This window comes from Chaetodon auriga, chromosome 15 (genome assembly GCF_051107435.1).
Source record: "Chaetodon auriga isolate fChaAug3 chromosome 15, fChaAug3.hap1, whole genome shotgun sequence".
NCBI lineage: Eukaryota > Metazoa > Chordata > Actinopteri > Chaetodontiformes > Chaetodontidae > Chaetodon > Chaetodon auriga.
In genome coordinates, this window is record NC_135088.1 from 19156766 (window position 1) to 19181890 (window position 25125).

A 25125-nucleotide genomic window follows, 5' to 3' on the forward strand; every position below is an offset into this window, starting at 1 on the left:
TACACCACAGGAAGATGCTATAAATCTTGACAGTAGGAGGTGTTGATTGAGATTAAAGGAACAGAAATAAGCAATGAAAACCTAATTACCGTGACTGCGTTACTTCTAATTAGTAAAAGAGTGCGTCTCGAAAAAAGACAGGCAGATAGGCATGTAGACAGATAGAGAGGAAGATACACAGAGGGATAGATATGGCACAAGATATACTGACACAGGCACTTCATACTGTGGATATGCCAGGCAGGGCGAGGCTTTAAGCAAAAGAAAAGCAGCACCCTCAGCCCTGGCTGTCACAGAAAGTCTCATTTAAATGTCATCTAAATCCTAAAAACCCAGAACAGTTCGATTTAGATTTTGCACATCATTAAGTCATTTATAATTAATGTGCAGCTAATTAAGGCTTTCTCATAGTTATTAACACGATGTTTAATTCTAATTACATTAAATTCTCAGCCTTTTAAGAAAGTCTAATATTTGGAACCCGATAAAGGATGCCTGAAATGATCCAAGGACATTTAATAGTATATGAAAAAGCACAGTGAATGGCTGGCTTACCTTGTCATCTTGGTCACTCGCCGTGTCACACTGCAAACAAAAAAAAAAAAAAAGAAAGAAAGAGGAAAGAAAAAGAAAAAAAAGAAAGGCAAAGCTCAAAATGAGGAATACAATGTCTACATCCTTGTGTTATAACTGCTTGGGTTGTATTCAGTTTCAACTCCTGTGAGTGCCATGATCTAATTTACCTTTGCAAATGGCAAATCTTATCAGCTTTTTAATGACAAACTTATCATATACTCATAGTCAGTGCCTGAATATTATCGGATCACTTCATTAGCTGACACTGTGAAACATAGGCACATTTTTCATGAGCAGCCGTGTCCTTGTTAACACTGAAACCTATGTGAAATTCAGACAGAGCCCGAATCTCGAAACACTAACCGCCACTAGAATTATAATTCCATGATGTCTGTTCCTGCTTCAGGCTGGGAAGGAGAAATGGCAAGAGGAAGGGAACTTTGTAATGGAGGGAGGAAAAAGTGGTTAGATTTCATTTTTTCTTTCCAATTTCAATTTCAAGGTCCACTTAATTCTTTATCAACTAATTAGTGTGATGCTGGGTGACTGGCGGCCCTCAACGTTGTGCATATGGCTGAGGTGCAGAGAAGCACTGGAGTCGGTAATGAAGAAGGCACTGGGGGGGAATATGGGCTGGGGTTGGCACAGTGAGTGTGTGTGTAGGTGGGGAGGGGTTGGTGGGTGTCGATTAAAGTAGGGAGGGAGTGATGGAAGGGGGTGAAATGATTGACAGCTCAGGGAGTGAGTGCGCTGCCATTTTTTCTTTCTCGCCCCTTTTTTTTGCTTCCATCTCTTGTTTTTTGCTGATCTGGGGCCCTGCAGAGCTCAAAGGTAGCTGGCTGGGCTCGTAGCTGCTCTGTGTCTGAGGCTGGACGGTAAAAAGGGGCCTTGCGAGCTCAGCAGGAGCATAGCATCCAATTTACAGGCCTGTCCCACACGGCCCCAGGGGCCGCCCGCGGCACACTGCCATGATGGTCAGCTCCAGCAGCTCATAAATTATGCAGAGGCAATAAACGCACTGGGCAAACACTCCTCAGACGTTTCCCTGCTCTCCATCTCTCTCTCACTCTCTTTCTCCACCACCCACAACATTCCACCCCCCATTTTAATACAGTGTGCAGAGAGCCAGCAGCCCTATAGACTGTAAGCTGGAAGAATAAATAAAGGTAACACAAGACGAGTGCAGATTGTGATTACACACAAATGTCCGTGTAGTACAAAAAGCCGCACACCGTGTGCATTTATGCACATCTATTCTAGCTCGTGAATAAATAGGCGTGTCGGCCGTGTATCCCTCTCTCTTGCGGCCTCCTACTCAGAACTGACTAATGCGGCAGCAGACAAGATCTGATGAGCAGTATTAGCCATCTCAACTGCTTCCATGTATTGAGGCCTCTCAGAATGTGACAACAGTAATGCGGCTGAGCACTCATTAGCTGCTTCTCTGCCTGTGCACTACTACACACCCGGGAACACAGCCATGCAGGGGTTCAAATAATGGACATCATTTTAGTTTTTCCACTGTGTTGTGATCCATAAAAAAAACAGTACTAGCCTTTCTTTCTCATGTTCCATTTCTTTTGCTCTCCCTTCTTCCCCTGTTCCCTGGCTGTGCAGCCAATTGCTTTGATTGCCAAGATAGAAGCCGGCTGGAATGACTTGCCCTTGCTTGTGAAGCAAATGGAACATGCTAATGGAACTCATCGTATTACCCGATGCAAAAGTGCCATAGCTCATTACTTTAAGATAAAAGGATATCATTGTAGACGGCAAGCAGAATTGACTTTCTGTGCTGCGACTTGATGATGATTTAATCAACTGCTCTCTTTCACTTCTCATCCCTGCGCCTGTCGCTTTCGCAGGTGCCACTAAACGAAGCACTCACACGGCTAGTGGGGGAGAGAAAAGAAAAGAAATTGCTGTCATTATTTTTTTTTCCCTAGGAATAGAGGTATGCAAATTTCCCTCAGCGACAAAGGGTGGAAAAAAGGGAAAACTTAATAAAATGGAAATGCCTCTATAATGAGCAAAGTAAAAAATCCTGAGATCAGGCCTGACAGGCAAGGGCAGGCAATTTGATCGTCCTTACAGTGCAGACGTTAAAGCTCCCTCCAAGTCGCTGCTCAACTACAGAGCAAAAAGTAACAAATAATAATATCTCTAAAAGATCAAAAACACATCTCAGGCATACAAACAAGTCAGAGCTGTCACTCACTGATAAGTGATCATAGTAAACTAATGCGTTGCCTCATGCTTAAAGCAACCCGAGGCAGGGCAGAAGAATCCCTGAATATCTGCTATTTGTTTCTCCTCCACATTTCGACTTGCTGACTCTTCCATTAGAAGCAGAGACAGAAAGCTAGAAAGTCTCAGCTTTGCACTTGGTAGTTGGAAATGCCAGGAATGATTGGTAGACCTCATCCTTAATACCTGAGGTATGGTATTGTTTTAGGAGGTAAGCATGAGCTCAAAAACCTGGTTATTGCTACTGACGGGCGAGTATGAATAAATCTGCAAAGCTATGTTAACTGTTATGTCAAAAACACTTGCAGCAGACTCCTGATCCTGGGAGGCCATGTCTAATGAAAAGACCTATGTCAGAGGTTTAAAATGACTGACAAAAATGAATATATTACACCAAAGAACGAGAAAACACAACAACAATGGCGCTATTGAGATCAGTGGAGCTAGATCTCTGACCGGCAAGTCATGTACAATAAGGAAACCATTAGCCTTGGGAGGGGGCTGACAAAGAAAAGTGATACTCTACTCAGCCTGCTGCTATTTACACAGAACCGGCATTATACTGTACAGCTAGGCCCTAGTGTTAAGTTTAAGTAACACAGGAATGTCAAACATTAGCTTCAGCTCTAAGAGCTGTTGATGTTGGCCTGTATCCGGAGCACTTCTGATTGCCCCTCTGCTCTCACCCGGGCCTCTCTTTTGGCTGAGAGCTCTTACAAATTTCCCTGCGCTCTGTCCAAGCATCGAGCCTTTTGTTTATATTAGTCTGAAATAAGGAGTAAATTATTCTTGTCCTAAATCCTTTCCAGCCATACTGGCCCAATACAAGGGGAACATAAGGAGCCATGGGCTGAATGCTAAATGATGCAGCTATGCTATTGTCCGTAGCAGCAGGGCTCACTGATGTCTCCTGCCAGAGCTACCCGCAGAAAAATGTCTGCACTAAAGAGGTAACCACATCACACAAGGATGCGTGCAAAGCAAGTATGTCGTGTTCCCCTTTTCCAAAATAACCTTCTGGAAATCCACTGGTCCACAAATACTAACAGATGTTAAGTCAATCAAGAAAAAAAATGACATATCTAAGCAATATTTTTAAAGGCAAACACAATGTGTTTCGCAGGTTTATTATAATGTTCGATCTGCCGGTGTCAACAAGTTGTCTCTAATATTTTCTTAAACGGCATCCTCTCAGTTCTGGATATGTGATGGCTGCGTATTGTCACCCCCATGAGTGACATTAGCCTCAGGTTATGCTGGTTGCTATCCATGACTTTAGAATTAATTATGGTTGATACGGGCTTCATTAAAGCGCCCCGTTGCACAGAGGATGGTGTCTGTTTATCAGCCTGAGCCAGGTTGTCCTGCAGGATGGCTGAAGGGGTTAAAGCCCAGGGAAGAAGCCAACCTGCCTGCATGCCTGGGAGCAGGAAAGACAGCATGAAGGATGGCAGCCATTGCCAGGGTCAGCTCTGACAGTGCCAATTTGATGTGCTGTTGTCAAGGGCTCCTCATTCCCTCCTCCTAACAGCTCCTTCCTGATATATCTGTGCGTCCTGATGGTTTTCTGATGCAAACAGTCACATGGCAAAATGGTTTTCTCCCCTTCCACTGCATCCTCCTCCATCTGCTGCTGGGGCCTGGGTGCCGCCGACCGCCTGCCTGTCACAGCGTGCGTGGAAATTAGCTGGGGAGGAGGTGCTCGCTTGTGCTAATTACATTTTAATCATTGGAAATGTGTTGGCAAATCAAGCCTTGATTGCCATCTTGGAGCCCAGTGCTCCCCTCTGCAGGTTGGGGATGGGGGTGGGGGGGTTGTGGGGCTACAATGTGGCTGAGCCTGCAGACTCGCCAAGCTGGATGCCTCGCTCTCCACCACAGCTTGTTATGGCGGCATGCCTGGCCTACCGCTGGGAAGGGGCTGTGCCACATTATTCATGGGGAATAGAGGAAGACCAGGATGGTGAGATGGGGATCTGTGCCATGCTTATTCTCAAATCCCCCTCTCACACCTCCCGTATCCCTCTCTCTTTCTCACCCACACATTACACAGTCTGCCAGTCCCGCCACTGTGAATTGAGGAACAACAAATAGAGCCGGGCAGGAGGAGACTGATGAGCTCAGGGTTTGCTACACAGCACCTGCTTTGGCGCACAAAGCTGGAGCAGCAGGCCCATCACAATACGCTCACAAATGAGTTTCTTACAACACAGAAATTTAAAAAAGGAAACTGACTTGGCTACATCAAATGTAGACTTTTTCAGAAAAAGTGGGAGCAATCTTGGTAACATAAGCACGGTTGATACATTGGATTGACTGGAGATGGCGATGCGGTGCGGTTCGATGAACTGTACCAGAAAAACCAACATGACTGCTCTGCTTTAACGCTGGCTTCATGCAGCTCTGTCATCTGCTGTGACTTATGAAATTAATCATGATCTTCCATGCATAGACCTTCTGTTTAAAAACCTCTTTTCCTTAGTCACTGCTACTCAGTGCTGATTCATACTCATAGTGAACCATACAAAATAGTGCCAAAGACAAACATGCCCAAATGTACATTGTGCTCAAGCGACTTCACTCTGGACTCAACCTCAAATAAACTCCGGGCTTACTTTACATTAGAAGTAAGCCCAGCAGACATGCATTTCAAAAAAATGTATCCAAAAAAGACAGTTGAGTAAATACACCTAAAAGTTCAGTAAGTGGAAGGAAATTCGACATGACATGCCTGACTGGGACACATCATCAAAATAAGCAGGGTTCTGCAGTGATGACATTGAACATATAATTTCCACAGCATCTGCTTGATGTCAAACTGTCATATAAAAGTACGGTAGGAAAGAGAAGACCTAAAAAAAAAAAAAAGAAAAAAAAATCACAAGAAAAAGAAAACGGCACAGCTTGAGTGTTTAAGACAGTCTATATAGTCACATCAGGCAAACGCCTCTTTGAGCAGCCAAGAATGTTTCTTCAGGGAGGACCAGACTTCTGTCTGGACTAATATAACCAGGTCTGATCCACATGTGCAGCACCGGCCAAATGCAGCAGGCCAACATCTGAATGCAATTTCCCTTTAAATGTAAAACTTTATCCAGAAGATATTCAATTTGACCGCAAACTCTGGAATCCAGCCACTGGGACAGTGGAGCTAAAGGGGCACAATGGGGGAGAAAAATTAAGCCTTCCATAAAATAATAAGAACTTTACAGTCTGTGACCTCTTTTTTTTCAATACTCTGGAGGAAATTCTTTTTATTATCTTTTGTTTTTTTGTCTGGACTGTGACCAAACTTACAGAAAACAGAATATTTGAGAGGATTTTCTTTTATTAACAATTACATATTCTAAATCTCTAATAATTTACATCATGAAAGTTGGCTTTGCAATGTCTGCAAAGGGACTCCAGCGAGCGGAGAAGCGGCAAGGAGCGCTGTCTGAAATGCAGACACACACACACACTTCTGGATGCCTGGGATGAAAAGATATATTCATGCGAGGGGTGTATGTGTATGTTGCTCTCTCTTTGAGTGTGAAGGAAGGTAGGACATTTAACTCAACCGGAGATGTGGCAGCGTACTACTGAAGTGATGCTTGGCAGAAACAGATGTTGCCGCAGGGTAAACCTCACTGTTGATCAGTACCTTCCACCCACCCAACACACACACACACCTGACAAGGACCAGGGTAGGAAGGAAGGAACAGAGAGGTGCAGCACTTTGCTTTCTTAAAAATCCATTTGTTACACAAGCACCAAGGTCAGTATCTCTCCTTCTAGAATCATCTCAACGCGTTTCTCCCGGCTACAGGCGCCTGGGGGTGGAAAGTATTTACTGGTTATCTGATAGAAATGAAAAAACATAAGACACAGCTGCAGAGTGGGCACGTACACAAACACCCACAAACACACCCCTTACCTCACCCCGACTCTGTACTCTGTTCCCATAAGCCAACAGGGGACTGAGGTGGAAAGCAGACGCTGGACTAATCAAAGATTAATAGAAGGACTCTGAGGTAATTACATAAATCAAATTGCATTGTTTGAGCAGTTATGGTGACCCCCTCCTGAGATGAGTCCACTTGGTGTGTATCTTAAGACTTTGCACATCCAAATAGGTAGATGCAGGTGCATTGGAAAGTATCATTTCAATTTTTTTGTGGAATATAATGTGATAGATTGTACTGTCCCACTCCTGTGCCCCACAGAATGGGTGGAACGTTATCTCTCTTATTGTTGAAGAATAGTCTAAAGCAGTCTTGACGAAGGTCCAGAGGGCCTGAAATGGTAGCATGATCAATAAATTGTGATGCTGAAGTGGGAAAGTGCTATGATGGGGGAGTTTTGTACAGTTTTTGGGTAACATGAATCCATTTTGATCTTAACTTCATATAAGATTGGCTTATTTTGTTCAATGAAAACAGGGATTTATAGAAAAAAAGGAAATATTTCTCCAAATATCCAAATAAAATCTTCCATAGGTTTTAATATTGGAACTGAAAGTATCACATTTTATATCATATTCTATCATCACTTAAATAAAACAATCCTTTGTGAGATGTGATGCTATTACTCACAATGGAGCAAATATACAGAAAACCATCTGAAACCTCTGGTATTACTTGGAACATTCATAGCTTGCATGTGCACGGCTGTATGCTGAACAACAGGCTGCAACCCACTGTTGTCAAGAGATATAAACCTCATCTGCCCCCCTCACCGCCCACTTCCAGCCCTCCCTCCTTCCACTCTGACTCATAAGGGGGAGAAAAACATCAGGATTAGGTTCTGTGCCTCTAATCACTTAACTCCTCACACCTGATGGCACACTATTAACTTTGACTGTCTCCAGTGACCCCGCGGGTCGTTGCCCATCACATCAAGTTTTTATTAGGGAATTTTCCTCATCATTAGCCATGGCCTGGAAACGAGCCATTAATATTCATACTGGCAAACCAAAATGAGGTCCCACTGATTTTCCATCATCCAGACTATCTGCGCAGCTGCCGCCGTTAACAATCACCCCAGTGCTGCACATTCACCACGTATCATTATAGGGCTCCATAAAGCTCTTTCTCTGGGTCTGCTATGATGGGAAGGAGAGCAAGGTGGAGGAGGAGGAGAAGGCTGTGAGGCTTGTATCCAGCTGACACCCGTCTGAGAAACAGGCCAGCTCTGCCAACAATCTGCCTGGAAGTCTCCTGCACAAAGGCCGGTGCTGTCAATGCTAACAACCCCTGCAGGCTCTGCCAGGGACGCAGCTGAGATACACAGAGTTCCCTCACATTAGAGCACATGCTGTTTATCAGTCTGTAATGGCAGCTAGGAAAGGGTCGCTTCGGAAAAGTCTGAAATCTTATACAAGACGCGGACATACCTGATGATCACAGCTTCACTTAAACAAGAATTCTGTTATTTTCCAAGAAATACTAAATATTCTACATACAGACTATGATTCACCTCTGCGTGATATTTTGAAGCGATTTCCCACGAACTAGATCTGCTGTATCTTCAAATTAAAAGGCGTTTAACTTGCATATGATATCAGAGTGCCAGGAGTCTGAGTAAACACGCCCCATGCATCCAAAATGGCTGCCCACGTTTCCACAGACAGCAGCTGATCCTCAAAACAGCCGCCGCTGTTCGTGTCTCTGCTTCTTCTCCGTTACCAGAGGAGAGCATCTCACATCTCTGCCGCTCGCAACAGCAGGTGCTCAGGCTCCACGCGGTGTGAACACGGGCCTGATAAGGTGCTTCAGAGCAACAGTGTCCCAGGCATCTCCTGCTGATAAGACTCCTCTCTCTTCCCCACTCATCCGAGCTGAGGCTGGCTGGCCCTGATGCAGGGGAGGGCCTCCTCTGTGTCATAGGTGGGAGCAGCAATTAAGTGGCAACACCCTGACAAGCAGAGATAAACTTCCTTCTTTTGCTCTTACACAACACCACATCCCACAGATGCAGGGCCGATCCCTCGGTGCTCCTCACTCATTTAAACATGAGAATTATATCCTGAAGTCAGACAGGCGCCACCCTACAGTCAACGGTAACTTTCTGATCAGATTTACTGACAGGTAATTTTGTTAACATATTGTATTCTGAGTGAATGCTGGGTATTATTAGTTGGGAGCTGTTTAGTTACCTGGGTTTAAAAATGGTGTCTTGATTTCATAAACAGATTGCACTGTCAACAACTTTCAGCAGAATGAGGACATAAGGTGAGACACCAAAACAGATGCAGCCGCTTCAGCACTGTCTTCCAAATAATTAGAGCTGCAGTGACAAAAACACTTTGTTATTCTCCTACTACGATTTGCTAGCTGTCGCAGTGTACATCTGAGTTGCCTCATTATACAGAAAGTACTCAAATAAAAGCCGACACTGCACACTCCTGTCAGGATTCTGTCTACCGCACATGCAAACAAGCGAAGATGAATAAACATTAGTTGTTGTTGAGGGCTGGTCTTTGAGCCTCGCGGCTCACAAAGATTCGCTTTGTACAAAATAAAAATATTTAATTTGAAAGACTGATGCCAGGCAAAATGAAATTAAAAGGAACCCATGCTAACTGCTAAAACAAATTACTCGCAGCGCGCTAAATTACATTTGCTCCTCCATCAGCAAGATCAAACGAGCCTAGTTTGACTCTCCTGCGCTAATGATTTCCTGCACTCACCTCCTTTTACATCCCAGGGGTGTTAATAAACACTCAGTCTGGTTTTTTGTTTGTTTGTTTGGTTTATTTATACATTTCCCAGCTCCACGTCTCATCTCGCTCCCTCCCTCTCTCGTTCACTTTGCCCACGCCGGTGGCAGGCTGGGTGAATTAGAGGGATCTAATGTAATCCCAGGGATAGCGGGCTTCTGAAAAACGTGCTCAATTAAAGCAGGATGAGCCCAGTGGGAGCATCCCTGGTGGAGCGTGGGGTGACTGACGCAGCCCTTTGGTTGGGATTAATTAGCATGCTAAGTGGTAGAGCACGGTAGCAGACTGAAAGCCACAGACCAGACATCTGACATCCACCACCTCCCACAATACTAGCAGCACAGTCACGGTTCAAACTACTCCAGCCCCCTTCTGCCCCTCAAAAGCCTGATTTAAGCTCTTGACAAACATACAGGTATGGACTGGAACCACATGTTCCATATCTGCACATCAAATAAATGTCGACTTTAAAAAGTCTTGACGTGTTTGCAGGCTCCTCAGTTGCACTTTTTAAGAATAATTCCATTTTGTCTGTTGCTCCTCAGCTGTAAACAGCCTGTCAACACACTGGATCACAACACAGGATGACACAGCTGTGGCTAAACTCATGCTTCACTAACGGATAGCTGCGGGACGGCCCAGTTGGCCCAAGAGTACTGCAACAAAAGGACTTGTAGTGCTGTAGTGGGTTTTAAGTTGTGATGGTTTGTTTTGCTCCTTGAAACCATTAGCAGTATGCAAACACGAGGTCAACATGTGAGCCGTGATGTGGAACTTCGATTTTGGTTCCGTGCTCTAACAGAGTTTCCAGACTTTTGTCAAACTGTAGTGTTTTGCAGTGTTTCATGTGTTTTCGGTTTGATTTCTGTACAGCAGAATACCACAGAGCTCAGGCCCCAAGGCTCTATGCTCATATTGACTGGCCCAGCTGGGGGGTGGACTTCAGAATGAAAGACTACCCATGGATAAAAATGTTTGCCCAGCATTCTGGGACAACCAGTGCAATGTGAACACAACAAAATGCCAACATCTGCATCAAATTCACATCTCTGACTTTGTCAAAGGTTCTTCAATTCTTTGGTGGAAATGATTTCTAACTTGTGCGCTACACTGCCAACACTCGCAAAAATATCTGACTACACAGTACTGTCTGCCAAGGTTCTCATCTTTTTAAAAACTTGGTTCTGTAGGCGAGATTTCAGGGCCAGCTCCTCAAACATCTATGCTTAGTGAATTACTGTTAGGGCACTGTGGAGCTTCACAAAAGGGAACTCAGCTTAAAGCCTTTTTTACTGCCAATTTAAGACTGTTATCAGAAGAAAGAGAAGACTTAATCCATCTAAAATCAAAAGAGTATGAGCACACAGCTTTTCTGGGAGACTGGTATCTCGTCAGTGAGTGAGGGTCAGCTGTCATGTGGTGCACAAGTGTTTTTCTAGGCCACTGGTTACTGCTACCCTTGTGTGTTGTTACAGCGTCTCTGAATAAGCGATCGTGCTCCAATAAAAACTGACCTACCCTCGGCTCCACTCAAAGCTTTCAAGCCAACTCAGCACACAATATCCCACATAGTTTATGACAACCCCTCTCTGGGCTTTCTTACAGCCCAAAGACACAGAGAGGGAGGGAGAGAAGGAGAGAAAATCACTGGAGTGTTTTGTCAGCCGTAATTACTCTCCAATTATATGGTCAAAATATGGCATTACAGGGCACTTTGTTGTCCAGGCAGCCTGGCTTTGATCAAGTTGTGGTGAAATGTGTTTCACATTAGAGGCCCCACTATGATGCATGCTTCCTGTCACGGCAAGGATAACAGTGAGGTCAGCAGAGCAAAGACCCCCCCCACCCCACCCCACTGGGAGCAATAGCAGTCCGGCGTTCATCCCTGGAGCACACTCCCCTTCTCTCCAGCCACAGGGAGTAAAATGATAGCGAGGAAGGGAGAAACAAGGCAGAAAAAGAGAAGTGTGGCAAAGGGGTTCAGAGAGGGAGGTGGGTGACTCACACATGGTCAAATGGATCTTCTGCTGACAAAAACAGCAACACAAATTCCCTGATATCTTCAATAATGGGTGTTAATTCTGCTTTTTGCTATAGGTCATCACTATCAGCCACCTGCTATATCACAAGCAGGACACATAGGAGACATTTCAGCTGAGAATTAAATAGATTTTTGATGATGATGATGATGATGATGATGATGATTGTATGTATCCTTAAGGCTGAAACAGATGTTGAAATTTCAGCTCTTTTATTACTGGCTACTTTGCGGTCTTCTGTATTGCAAGATTGCATCCACAGCTCTGCAGCGACACTAGTGGTCAAAATCTTCTTGGGGTACATTTAAACAAAGTATATTTTCAGAGCAGTGTGAGTGCAGGATATGTTAAACATGATATCATCACTGTGGGCAATGTCATGGTTGAAGCGAAGCCTGCGGTTCGCTTCAGAGGTGTGAAGTTGATGGACCATTCATCACTTTAGCACACCGCCAAGGTAAGAGACTGCTGCCCTGAAGCACTACAGCTGGCATAATATATTAACACTGAGTGTTCAAGGAAAATTACAGTGACTTTGAATGCACTCGTTTTCATCCAGCACGTTCTCTCTTGGGTTGGTAGTGCTCTGAAACATCCTACTTATCAAAGATGCCCGTGTGGGTAAAGAAAAACATTTCACCACACCATCTCAGAGCTGATCAGAGCGTGCCAGTCTTCTGCTGGTCGTCTGCTGAGGGACGGTGAGAGCTCCTCCTGGGGGATATCAGTGACATCCCAGGCCAGGCATGGCATGTGGTCTCTCCAGGACCCCCCCCCCCCCCCAGGCCCTGATGTATGCTGGCCTACGCTGCGGACACCACCATCTGTGCTGCCTCCGTTGGTGAGTTGGCAAACGAAGCTGCACAAGCAGCCCTCCCCTGATTTGGGCGTTCGGCCCGGGGGTTGGAGGAGGAGGAGGGTGGCTGTGGTGCAGTGAGGGATGCTCCCTGGTGTTTCAGAGAGCCACTCCATAACACTTTCCTCATGAGCGCTGCTCCGGAGGGCTACTGGAACGTCTCGGAGCCATCTGGGGAGAAGTGGAGCGTGGCAGGGAGCAGCTGGACGCTTACAGCTGCTATTTAAGCCCTGGCAGCAGAGCTCCATATCAGTCAGTCAGCAGGAAATGCAGGGAGCACAGCAGAGCAGAACCTCACAACACAGTGCTCCTGCTCTACACTCCTGACATGAGCTTGTTCTGTCCTTTACTCACTGAAAAAATCAGCACAATATTCTGAGATCAAAATACTGCAGCTGATTGAAAAGGACTGATTCTGCACGGGAAATATCAGCTGTAATTCATGTCAGACTAGAAGGTTTTGTTGCTAAAAAATGTTGTTTTGGTCAATAATGTAGGTATTTCTAATCAAAGTTACAAAAAATGTATATTTAAAAAAACATGTTTATACAAGGAAATCAGTGAACATTTACAGAACTTGAACATGAGTTAATTAGGTTAGGTTGAAGTGAGTGTCATATCTAATATATAGTATTCTGCAGATATAGATTTCTTCAGGGAATTAAGAAAGGAGTCACAGACACAAAGCCAGGAACACGTCATGTCATCTTAAATGAAAGATGTACAATGTGGTTTGTGGAGCAGTGTACATCAGATGTTATCTCTGGGCAAAGACAAGTGTGAAAAGGGTCTCGTCAGATAAAGTGAGGTGGGTCACATTACACTCTGGGAACCTGCCTCAGCTTACAGCAGCACTTCTCCACAGGTAAACACTCTGAGTAGTTTAATGAAAGCAAATACAGGCAAGTGCAGCTTGATGAGTAACAGACTTCCTCCAAACATATTCAGTATGCACTCTAATATTTCACTCACACCCAGAGTAACACAATACTTTTATTTTTGGAACTGCAAGCTCTGTAACCATGTTATTTTAGCCCACTTAGGTTTGAAATCAGAGTAAGCATGCTTTCATTAAAAGTCCTGGAGTACAATAATCCAAATTCTTATGGCTTGCTTACAGCTCATCCAGATTTATGTGAGTGTTTTCATGTCTTTGACAAAAGAAAAAGAAAAACGGGAATTTCAAAAAGTGCATGGACAGAGTTGTGTGAAAAACAGAAAAACTGGCCTGGCTAGCATATCCAGAATGCTGCCCTCCTGGCCAAGTCTTGAAAAATAGATTTTAATCTCAATGAGATTTTCACCCAGTTAAATAAAGGATGTCTATCTATTTGCAAAATAGATAATAGAATGTCTGCACAGATGAAAACCAAGAAAGGGCAAACTGATAATATGTTTGTACTGCAAAAGTTCAGACAAAAAGTTCAGACAAAAACACATCAAATATTTGAAAATTAATTATTTCACTACAACACAGCTTGTGGCTACAGCCCTCATTCGTTTGAAATGTGCTTCACTGCATCGAGAGTAACCTGCTCTCACTTGAGTTCATCACATACAGACTCTCGGTTCGGACCCCTTGGTGTCACTTTTTAAGGCACTGGGTATCCCTTCAACATCTCTTTTCAACATGCAGGGTAGTCTGACAGACTTCTATAAACAGCCTGTTCTTACTCCCAATGCGTCAAACAACAGAGTATCAAGAGCAAGAAAAGTCCGGGTTTTGAGGAAGGTGGGGTGGTTGAATAGGTCAAGGACAGGACTTTCCCAACGTTTCATAATGTTAACCTCGTGTTAATTATTGTTGTCAGCAAGTTTCAGTTTGTGTGTGAAACTGGATGTTGCTAACTGGACATAGTATATATATGATTGCTAACTTGACTGCAGAGCCCAAGATCACAAGGGGTATCCAGTGTCTTAAAAAGTGGTGCCAAGGGGCCCTGCATGTGATGAGCTGTGAGTGAGAATGAGTTATCTAGAGAGGCTTACAAGCAAAACACAGATACACATAAAGTAGAAAAGCTCTCAGTCACAGAGACACAGGCAGAAAAATGTGCACTAACAATCAAAACAAAAAAAGAACCTGGACTGTGAGTAAATGTCGATTGGCCACAGGAGACTGCACAGGAGGTTTTCTCACAAAGCTGGACACATCTTGATTCCTGTGTGGACCCCAGAAGCTCAACACCCCCCTCCCCCCCATGTGAAACAACGGGGAAAGAAAAAAGAACGGCTTGTCAGGAGAGCATTAATTAAAGTGTTAAAGGTAAAAGAAGTATTGACTTCCTCTCTTCTGCAACCTCCCCAACCACTAGCAGCCGACAAACCCCACTGCCCCCCCGAGGTAAAGCCAGGCCCGGGAGCTAACTGGAAAAAAAGCCCCACTAAGACCAATTAAGGCCTTCACTAGGAGACTGAAAGGAAGACAAATGGAGGCAGAAGGCCCGATTACAAGAAACCTTTGTACAGATGTAAAGCAATTAGAGCGGTCTCAGGGGCCAGACAGTGCGGTACCTGTGAGTCATGGATCCTACAGCCAGTCGAAAGTTGGAACAATCCCTCTTTTCTGTTTAGGGCCCCAGTCAGCCAGTGTATTAGTGTCATATATCAGCCGATAGGCCTGGTATTGGTTTCTCTAGTGCAGGGGAGAGGCAGTAGTCTGCCAAAGAGGACCACTCCACCCTCCATTATCCGTCTGTTGGGAGAACAGGGGCTCTATTATCCATTCAGGCGGGGCCTTTTCGATAAAACAAGGGCAGATAGGAAGTGTGGAAGCTCTCAGGTGTCTCCTTCCACCAGGGAAGTTTGTCAGAGAGGTCATTCTGATAAAAGCTGGGGTAATTATACTGCACAGCACCACCGATTACCAGTCAGAGCACATTTAACCAGGATGGCACTGTGACCTCTACATCACAATGTGGCAGCAAATCCACACTGAGGTAGCTTCAGTCTGAAGACCATCAATGTCTAAAAACACATGGAATATTTTATCTGATTATGGCTAGGTGTAATATTCCAAACTGTTCCTAGGATTGATGCGCCTATTGACTATTTTTTTATTTCTTTATTTAATTTTATATCACATCCCATTTTTCAACAAATGCAACATGCGGTCTTTACGTATTTCCCACAGTCCCTGTCACTATTGCACGTCTCTGCTCATCTACATGTGCCATTAATGGTCACAACAAAGAGCAGATAGGGTCAGAATCTGCAGAGTTACAAATTGATTGCTAATGGAAATTTATGTTCAGTGGTCCAATCTACAATTAACTAAAGCAAAAACCCTTCTCGTGACCTGAGATTATGAAATAATTTTGACAAATGGAGGCCTGGTCTATAATGACCTTTTTCCCTTCCTCCAAGACACGGCTAGCTGCAGCCCTCATTATTTATGGGTGGCTTTAAAAAGCAGGTATAGGAGAATGAATGTGCGGCTGTCAGTGTGTGTAATGGGGCTAATAATGGTGTCCTGTGCACTGCATAATGAACCCCACCCCCATAGAAAAGCTATCTGCTCTTCTCTGCTGGTCTGACGAGCAGCACGCTCTTCCTGCTTTAAAATCCTCAGTCTGCAAGTGGCAGTGTGGCCCGTATAAACTCAAAGGTAGAGTCAGAGCTAGTAAAGACATCTTTGGGAAATGACTATTGCAACTGTTTCAGCTATTTGTCTGCACCCTCATTTGCAGATACTTAACACTTACCATCAAACTAACACTAACAGATTTCCTGTCTGTTAAATGTTATTTCTAAAAGTGATTTAGATGGATTCAAAAGAGACTGCTTTGTCTAATTTAGCTATAATATAATTTTAACCACATAAAAACAGCTGAGGGAAAACCTGGCTGTCATTAAGAGCAAATCCCATAAATGCGACTATGTGCTGCATAATAAAATATATATGTGATTGCTCGAAATTGCCAGTGCAGTAAATCTGCACAGCAGTGCCTAGCTTGATTTGGGAGCTGAAGAAAACCATTTGACTTCACAGTTCAAGCTTGATGAAGTCCCTGGATGCTGCTGGTTAAAGACTTAAGCAGATGGCCAAATACTTGGCGCAAGAAAAGAGCTGCTCTGAATATTTTTTGGCAAATCTACAGGCATATGGCAAAAGTTCATGCCAAACACTCCATTTCACAAAAAAGACCCAGCCTGCGGGAAAGCAAAAGCATATTAGGAAAGAAATAACAAGAGAAAGAGGAATGAGAGAATGACAGAAAGATGTTCAAATTCCAGAAATATGATACTGTTTGGTCTATACACATCTAATTTACTGTGGGCCCAACCAGATCTTCTCAGTCTTAAATAATCACTGTCATAATAAGATCGAGTGAAGAAGAGAAACAGGGTTCTGCTTTAGATCAGGGTAGAATCTACAGCTCAGAGGGGCCGAGTGAGGGAGAACGTGCCCTCGGCACTCTGGGAAAATCAGACTCCTCTATCCTGGATTGGCCGGTGCTCACATCCTTTAGTGTGCGGCCAAAATATTAGGTGCAAGGACATTTTGTGATGAGTGGATACACATTTAAGATCTGAGGAGATCACTGGCGGGATTTGGTATCAATAAAGACACAGATAACAGAAGACTAAAATCCACAATGCAGAAAATCAAATAAAAAGCTCATATCCTGTAACCCCACCCGGTATAAAAGTCAGGCATCTACTGTATGATCCTGGTTTGTGCTGTCTAAGAATCTGTATAAATAAGAAAGTCGCATGCACTTTTAAAACAAAGATACATCGAGGAAAAGCGGGAGCTGAGAGCTTGGAGCTCAGTAACCACTGGAAGACAAAGGATGATTGGCAGCAGACACAACATAAGTGGGAGGAATATCTCTCTCAAGGGCTTGAAAGGCATGGAGAGAGAGTATCAATCATTCTGCTACAGAAGGTGCTTCCAACAATGCAATCCTCAATCACTTGCTTTTGTTCAACTTGTGGTCCTGCTGCATCGCGTTACACAACACACATTTGTTTTGATCTGGGACAGCAGCCTCAAGCATCACGGCACTGTCAGCGCAATAACCACTTTTTCTTCTCTTGTTCCTGTAAGGCCTTGAAAATGTCATTGCCAAAATATGAGCTCTATCAAAACCAGTTTGACATTCATTCAAATCCTGTTACAAAGGTGCACTTTGTTTTAAGGGCGGATTATTGTTGTTAAAAGGATTCAGGAGAAGAGGAAACTATGATTTTTGTCTTCTTCCTTCTTGCTCTTGCTTTAACTTGCCTTTAACGTAAGGAAGAAAGCCATGTCGCCTTCAGTCATGTGCACCTGTAGGTAAATATAGAGTGTAGCATTGTTAGAGACATACAAAAATCACCTTTTAAAAGATGACAAATGCTGCCTTTCATTCGCAAAAAGCTCATAAAGCAGGAACAGCACCTGAAGAAAAAATGTCTGTGAACCTGACATGAAAGTGAGGCCAAGGACGCTGTATCCCAAGCGTTAGATTGCTTTCACATCAGATGATTAGCCTCATCCATGCTAATTACAGTGAATGGAAACTAATTAAGAGGAACTACGTGTCAGCTAATGAGGATTTGGGGCTGTGTCCATCTTATAACATCATTTGCACTGCACTACCCGCTGGCTGCTTCCACTCTCCTTTAAAACATCTTCTATAACTCAGAGAACCACAGAGGCCTTTTATATTCAAACCGAGCAGATGAAACCATCATTTGTGAGTCAGTCACAAACTAGCAGTAATAGGATGAGCAATTAAAACCTCAGTTAGAAGAACAGGGGAACTGTCTATAACGACGACTACCCAGGAAGTGTTTTGCTTGAAATCAAGAGAGCGTTGAATCCCAGTACTGTGTTTGGGTACAGATAGTTCCCTTCTGCAAAATATCCCATCAGTTCTCCCACTCTCCTCTGTGGTATGTCCTAATGACGTGCATACTGCTGATGTGATGTTAATAAGCAGCCTAAGCAGGACCAGGAAACTCTCACAAAAGCACACCAATTACCTCAGCGGCACTTCCTCCTGCCAGGTCTGCCTCCACCTGCCTCCACCTGACAATGCCTGAAGGTGGGGAGGTGGGGGGGTCGATCGGGGCAGGACCCCTGACTTTAAACTGCTGAGCTGTTACATCTGGTTCCATCTGCTTGATTGAGGCTTTTCTCACCCCAGGCACACAGAAATTTAATTAGGTTATGAGGACATGGCTAATGCTAACTGCTCAGCAACAGTCAAGACAGAAAGCCAGGGACTCCTTCCAGAAAGCGCTGCAACACTGACCTGACTGACAAGGTTGTGAACCTTCCTGAGACTTTTCTAATGACTGCACTTACTGTAAAACTGCAAACACTGCGGAGGAACATCAGCTTGTCCATGTGACAGCTTGCGGCCTCAGTGTTTAGAGGTAATGACTGAATAAACCACAAAGAAGTCTTTGAAATATGGTGTCATCATGTTGGGCGTTATGAAGCTAGCTTATTAGCGATGCTAATATAAAGCTACAGCTTGACAAATTCCCTCTTCTAGATTAATCCCTATCTAATACCATTAATCTGAAAGCAAGCATGCGGTTCCTCTTCAGCCAGAGCCAGTCCTTGACGTTTCCATTACAGCAGCAGTTGCTTTGCCAGCTGCAGGTTTAATTCGCAGGTATTTTCCACCTCATCTCAGTTCTCTCTGTTTAAGGTGGCAAATACAACAGCCCAGCAAATTCACTTTGCATGTCGAACAAATGAAAGGGGTTAGGTTGGTGTCAATCACGAGGCGAGCAGCAGTGAGCTATGAATGCAGCACACTAGGCCACAGGAGCTTGTTTGAGCACACGTACAGTACATACAAAGTCAGACAAACTCCTGTGTACCTAAGCGCTGCCTGGCTTCACTATGGAGCTCAGGCTTATAATTAGCCCCACGAGCTGCAATCAGAGCCCAATGACAATACTTCTCTGATGGCTTGTTTTCCTAACCTCTGTGAGACCTCAGGCAGAGGTCCACTTACCCCGTCAGAACCAGCCCACCGCTGAAATCAAAACACTGAAATCACTCCATTCCACTGCAGCGCCACTGATTAAATGTGCAGAGTGTAGAGTGCAATTTGCTAAATTACAAGTATTTTGCACATGTAAATATAGTTTAATTACAGCAATTAAAGAAGATTATGGGAGATTGGCAGATGGGGAATGTAATGTTGTTTTAATTAGAGTTTGAATGCACTGTAACACAAACAGAATGTTAACCCCCTCAGAACAGAATGGGCTGTTAGGCCCTGACAAATTGTATCCTGATGCAGCTTTCTCAAAGCTTATAATCACCTGCAGCTACAATGTGTGTGCAACAGAAAGACAGAGAGGCTGGGAATAACAAAGACTGGCTGTGAGATGGAAAAAGTGAGAGGCACAGAAGAGCGAGATGCAGAGACAATGGAAAACAGATGTAATGTTCCTTGACCGTGCTGTTCTAGGAGTAGCAAGCTGAATTAGGATGACAAGTAAAAATATTTTGACAACAGTTAATACGGCATTAGAGGCAATTAAATCAGATTTAGACCCTGAGATCAATCACAGAAAATTAGAAACAGCTCATGCGCCTGGATACGAAGAACCTCGGAAATTAAGACTAACAAAAGGTCTTGGAGCAACATCAAAGCTTAGCCAAGAAAAAGAATGAGCTAAGCTGACATGGAGTTAAAAAAGAATCCCGACCACAAATAAAAGGATACAAGGATCAAAAGCCTTTGCTGAAATTACCATAGATTACAAAGGTGGGCCAACGTAATGCTGTTTAAAGTAAACACCTCCACATCTAGCAATTACAATAAGAACCATGTGAACTTACAGAGAGAAAACACATGCTCAACTCAATCACCGCACACATCAGGTGACTGTGGTGAATGTTTGTGTATCTCACTCGGAGGGATTCTGAGGTCATGTACCCTGGATCGAGAAAAATCCCCTCTCAGGATCTATATAGCTGTGTAGCAACATTTAATACATTCCAGTCAATAGCCTATTAGAAATTCTAATTGAAAGTTCAATGACCTTACTTTAGGGCTTGCAATAAAGATTGCCTTTGGAAAGCCATTTAAACGCTTAATCTCTTTATCATGCAGTATTTGGAAACCTAACTTTGTTCTTGTTAGACAGATCAATTGCATTAATTTACAAAACGGGGGAAAATGTCACCCTTCATCCTTTAAATCTCAGCTGGGTGAAGGAGGCACATTAAAGAGAGGCACCACTGCTTTCCCCCTATATCAATAGAAATAGGTGTCATAGGAGACATGACCTACAAATTTTAATTACCACATGAAATATTCAGCCTTTGAGATGAATCGTGACATCCAGAGAGCCCGTCTCTGCCAGTTAACCCTTTCAGGGCCAAGTTAACATTTGCACACATGCATTCAGATGCAGACACAGATAATACAGCGTCCTCATACATATGTACACAGGGATGTGCCAAAAAGCTACTGTACACAGTCATGCTAACACCCGCTCTGTGAGAGGAAAAGAGGAGCATATGTGTGGTGTCCATATCTGTGTACCCAAGAAGGTGAGCCAGGTTTGCATCACTGAGTGACTTCTGTGTAAAGATATAAAAAAAACTTTGTTTGCTTGTCAATTATGGGGTGGAAGGAGGTCTGTAATGCAACACTGAAAGTCCCTGTAGATCCGAGCAGTGCAGCCTAAACGAACATCACGAGTTCAATCCCAAAGACAATGCGTGCAGTCATGTTCATGTATCCTTGCGTGAGATACTAAAACCTGGATTAACAGCTTGTCTTCTGGCTCTTTTTACATCAATCATGAGCAAAACTCTGAATCCAAAACTTAGAAGAAAGCTGTTTGGCATGTTTAAATTAATTCACAGAGAAATCAGATGTGCTAGTTGTGCTGAGAGCAGGACATTAGCATTTGTAACATGTTGTATGCTTTTCTCATCAACATACATGGGTTTGATATTCATACAGTTTTAGCAGACCTTACTGCTTATAGGGAGCCTAAACTGCCTGATGTAAACTCTCCCTGCAGGTTTGCCTGACCTCCTGCGAGTCATATGGTCACACTGTCTCCAAATATCCATTAGAAACAGCTAATAGAGATGTGCTGCTACGCTGACAAATGTGATCCATCATTTTAAATGAGACAGCCTAATTCTTCCTAATATGACATTACAACATTGTCATATTCCTAATGGGGACAATTTTACTTTTTCCATCTGTCTGTACTGAAATGTTCTACAAAACACAGCCTGGAGATGCTGCTGTTTAAAAACAACAGCAGTTATTATAGCACTATCAAGTCATATGAGGAAAGATATCTTACCTTATGGATCATAGTTATCAGCTCAATTTGGTTACACTTTATCTGTAAATGTGTTTATAAGATTGACATGACACCATGACATGACTGCTGTCGTTAGAAGTCATTTGGTCAATATGTCATTTTAGTTAAAAAAAAAAAAAAAAAAAAAAAAAAAAAAAATATATATATATATATATATATATATATATATATATATATATATATATATATATATATATATATATATATATATATATATATATATATATATAACACACACACACACACACACACACACACACACACACACACACACACACACACGTGTGTGTGTGTTGTATTTCACTGTATAACCTTGTTTGATTTGTTTTCATTGAGGCATTTTAAACCTTCCATAGAATCGTGATTTCTGGACACTGTGAACTCCTACATTGTTTCACTGTACACTACCTTACCTTGGCTCCCTGTTCATTTCATTTCAAAGACATAATAGCTTTTAACAGTTCACTGCACCTCCATTGTGCGGCTCGTGTTCTGAATGTGCATCGGGGACAGTTCTATGGTTAGCCAGTAATAATTAATCAAAAGCCAGAGAGAGGGACACGGCTCTGTGGAGATGATCCACATTTCACGTGTGTGAGGTCACTGTATCCATGTCAAGATGCATGAATGCACAGGGACCCTCCTCAATAACTGTTATTGACTATCTCATTGTTAAATATGGAGAAGGAGGGGGGGAAAGACTAATCTCAATTTTAAGGCTTGACACTGAATTATAGCATGATGTCACCTCTGGGACGTTTACTGACACTGTTTACATTTCTCACGTGGAAGTGAATACAGCTTTCATTCTTTCATATTTCATCTTTCATGTTTAACTATATCATGAGGCTGTAAAGAGTTTCCATTGTGGTAATTAAATTCAATACACAGTGTATCAGTACATGTATGTAACTGAAACACCTGTCAGCCTGAACAGGGATCAGGCCATGTTTTCCTGTTCACTATAAAAACTGCAGAGAAGCTAATGCCTGGGCATGACTCGCCTTCGCCACTGTAAACAAAGGAGATAACTGCACACAGTCTGACGTCAAACACAGGAGGTAAGGAGGTAACAGCATACTTTCTGTCATCACAACAGCAAAACTCTGCTTTCCCTGTCTGTACATCAACACTGCAAACAGAGTTTCCAAATATCTTCAGCCTGGAAGGAGTTTTCCAAAAGCTCCATTTTCAGTGACCGAAAACTGCACCTGTGTGTGGACAAAAGGGCAAAATCCATAGAAAAAGCTACATTTTGAAAAATACCTGTGGACCAGGGATAAGACTCACATCTGGCTCACTTGTGGTGTCAGTCCAGTCAGTCAGTGCTGCTGAATAATGCATATACCTCATGTGGGAATGGACACATTTGCCGGCACTAACTGAGAACCTAATCCAACCTCGTCTACTCCACTAGTTCTCGCTCCTTCCACAGAATGAAAGTCATCTGAGCCTCTTCAAAGTGGCCTGGTCACCTGTGAGGAGTCCCACCATGGGTGCCCTCTGTGCAGCTTTCAACTTCTTTTTTGTATGATCATGTGATAATGAGACACACATCACAGGACAGGACAAAAAAAAAAAAAAAAAGCCATTCAGGAGTCGGTGGGTTAAAGAAAATTTTACATCCAAAGTCTTTAAATTGTCACATAAGTCAGCAGCTTTTAGACAAATTGAACAAAATGGACCCTTTCAGGAGCCCCAGTGAAGTAGCATGTCATCTCTGGGCACAAAGGGGGCCCCTGGTAGAGAGAGCCTGAATGGCTGCATTATCCTCCCTGTGGCTGCCCTGTCCAAAGGCCCATTTCACATCTACCGCCACCTGCTATTAGCTTTCTTACAGTCCTTATGAGAGGCTGCTGATGGATTCCATTGCTTTAACAAAAAACTAAACAGGCGTGGTAATGCTGATTGAAGACAAAAACCCGTCATCCTTTCCAACCCCTGCTCCGCTCTCTCCTGATCGACAACCGTTACAGCAATTTGCCTTGTGAGCAGGAGGGGGAGAAATGAGAGAGCTCAAAGCATGCAGTCACTGGGGAACAAATCACATTTTCTTTTCAAATCAGCCTTTTGCTCTCACCACAATGTTGATTCCTAGGTAGTCACCTCAAACAAAGGATGAGGGATTGTGAGAATGACATGTATGCATGTATAGAGTAACAGTATATACAGTATATATAACAACATAGCATCCACACAATTAAAGGTCCAGCACAAGAATATTTTGTATGGACAAACAGCAAAGAAAAGACAGCCCATATGATCAGCAGCTGCTTACTTACACATAAATAAAGATGCAAATCTTAGATTCCTTAATGTTTCACAACAGCTTCTTAAGTGCTCTACTTAACATGGAAAGCAGCGCTGCTGGCATTTCAGGCCAAGCAGGAGCTGGTACATGTCACTACAAAGCACAAACAAAAAGCGCAAAAATACCCCAAACATCATCATTATATGACTTCACCATCACTAGCTGTGTTTGAAAGCAAATCTCTTTTTTATGCACTTGTTTAGAGGCTTTAAAGCAGATCTTGGTCTTATTCTGCACGACACCAAAAAAATGTCCACTGACAACCAACGTTCCCACGAGTCAAGCTCCTGCTTCCATAACTATAGAAGACTTTTAATTAGGAGACACTTTGAACTGTTCTCATTTTGTTCATACTTCTGAGACCAGACAGAGAGATATTCCTAAGTCGTGTGTTGTTTTTCATTGTATTTCTGCATTTATTCTTTATTACTACACAGGCTATGGGAACCAAGTGGGTTGGGTTAATGTGCTTTAAATGTAAGCCTTGTTTTATCAGCATTAGAATAAACGTCTGACTCCTTCTCCAGCGTGTAAGAGGAGCAGTTACCAGCAACAGCTGAAAAGAGAATGCCTCCAGCTATGAGTATTAATGGAGAACAGAGAAGAGACTGCTGAATCATAGCTGTCCGGTTTACTGAAAATCAGCCACATCCACAGGCAAATCACAACAGAATATTCTGCATGTCCATGGTATAATTGCAAATCATTTCTCCTCAATAAAATATTGGAAGCCATTAAGCCTCAAGTCTATATCAGGCTTTAAGCTTGTAGCTGAGTTTACCCATGAGGTCTATGCTGTCTCAAATTATTCTCTTCCTAACTCAAGGTGATTTCTTGGTCCTAACAAGGGGCCCTTCATGGGGTTTTAATGTGATTATGCTGCTGTATGTAGCATGGTGGACCTTTCTTCCAACCCCAGTCCTCCCATCAGACACCAGCTAATTGAATCCCTGGCTAAATTAAAAAAAATTAGTCATGTGCGTAATGGAAATGATTTATCATGTCCACTTAACCAAAACGGATTTTGAAAGCATTAAGCATCTTCAGTTGACTCAAGCTTGTTTTTAGTCACTTACTAATGCTCTCCCCC

General features: G+C 43.2%; 1 protein-coding gene across 6 annotated transcripts in view; it reads right to left on the minus strand.

The window, feature by feature from the left end:
* Positions 1-25125, minus strand: part of auts2a (activator of transcription and developmental regulator AUTS2 a) — a 294064-nt gene that overhangs the window by 97965 nt on the left and 170974 nt on the right. For 5 of the 6 annotated variants that reach the window (XM_076751192.1, XM_076751191.1, XM_076751189.1 and 2 more), the window contains exon 5: positions 556-585. The exons of the other annotated variant lie outside the window; for it this stretch is intronic. In XM_076751192.1, coding sequence (XP_076607307.1) covers positions 556-585 — 30 coding nt within the window. The remainder of the gene's footprint in view (positions 1-555; positions 586-25125) is intronic. 6 annotated transcript variants of the gene reach the window in all.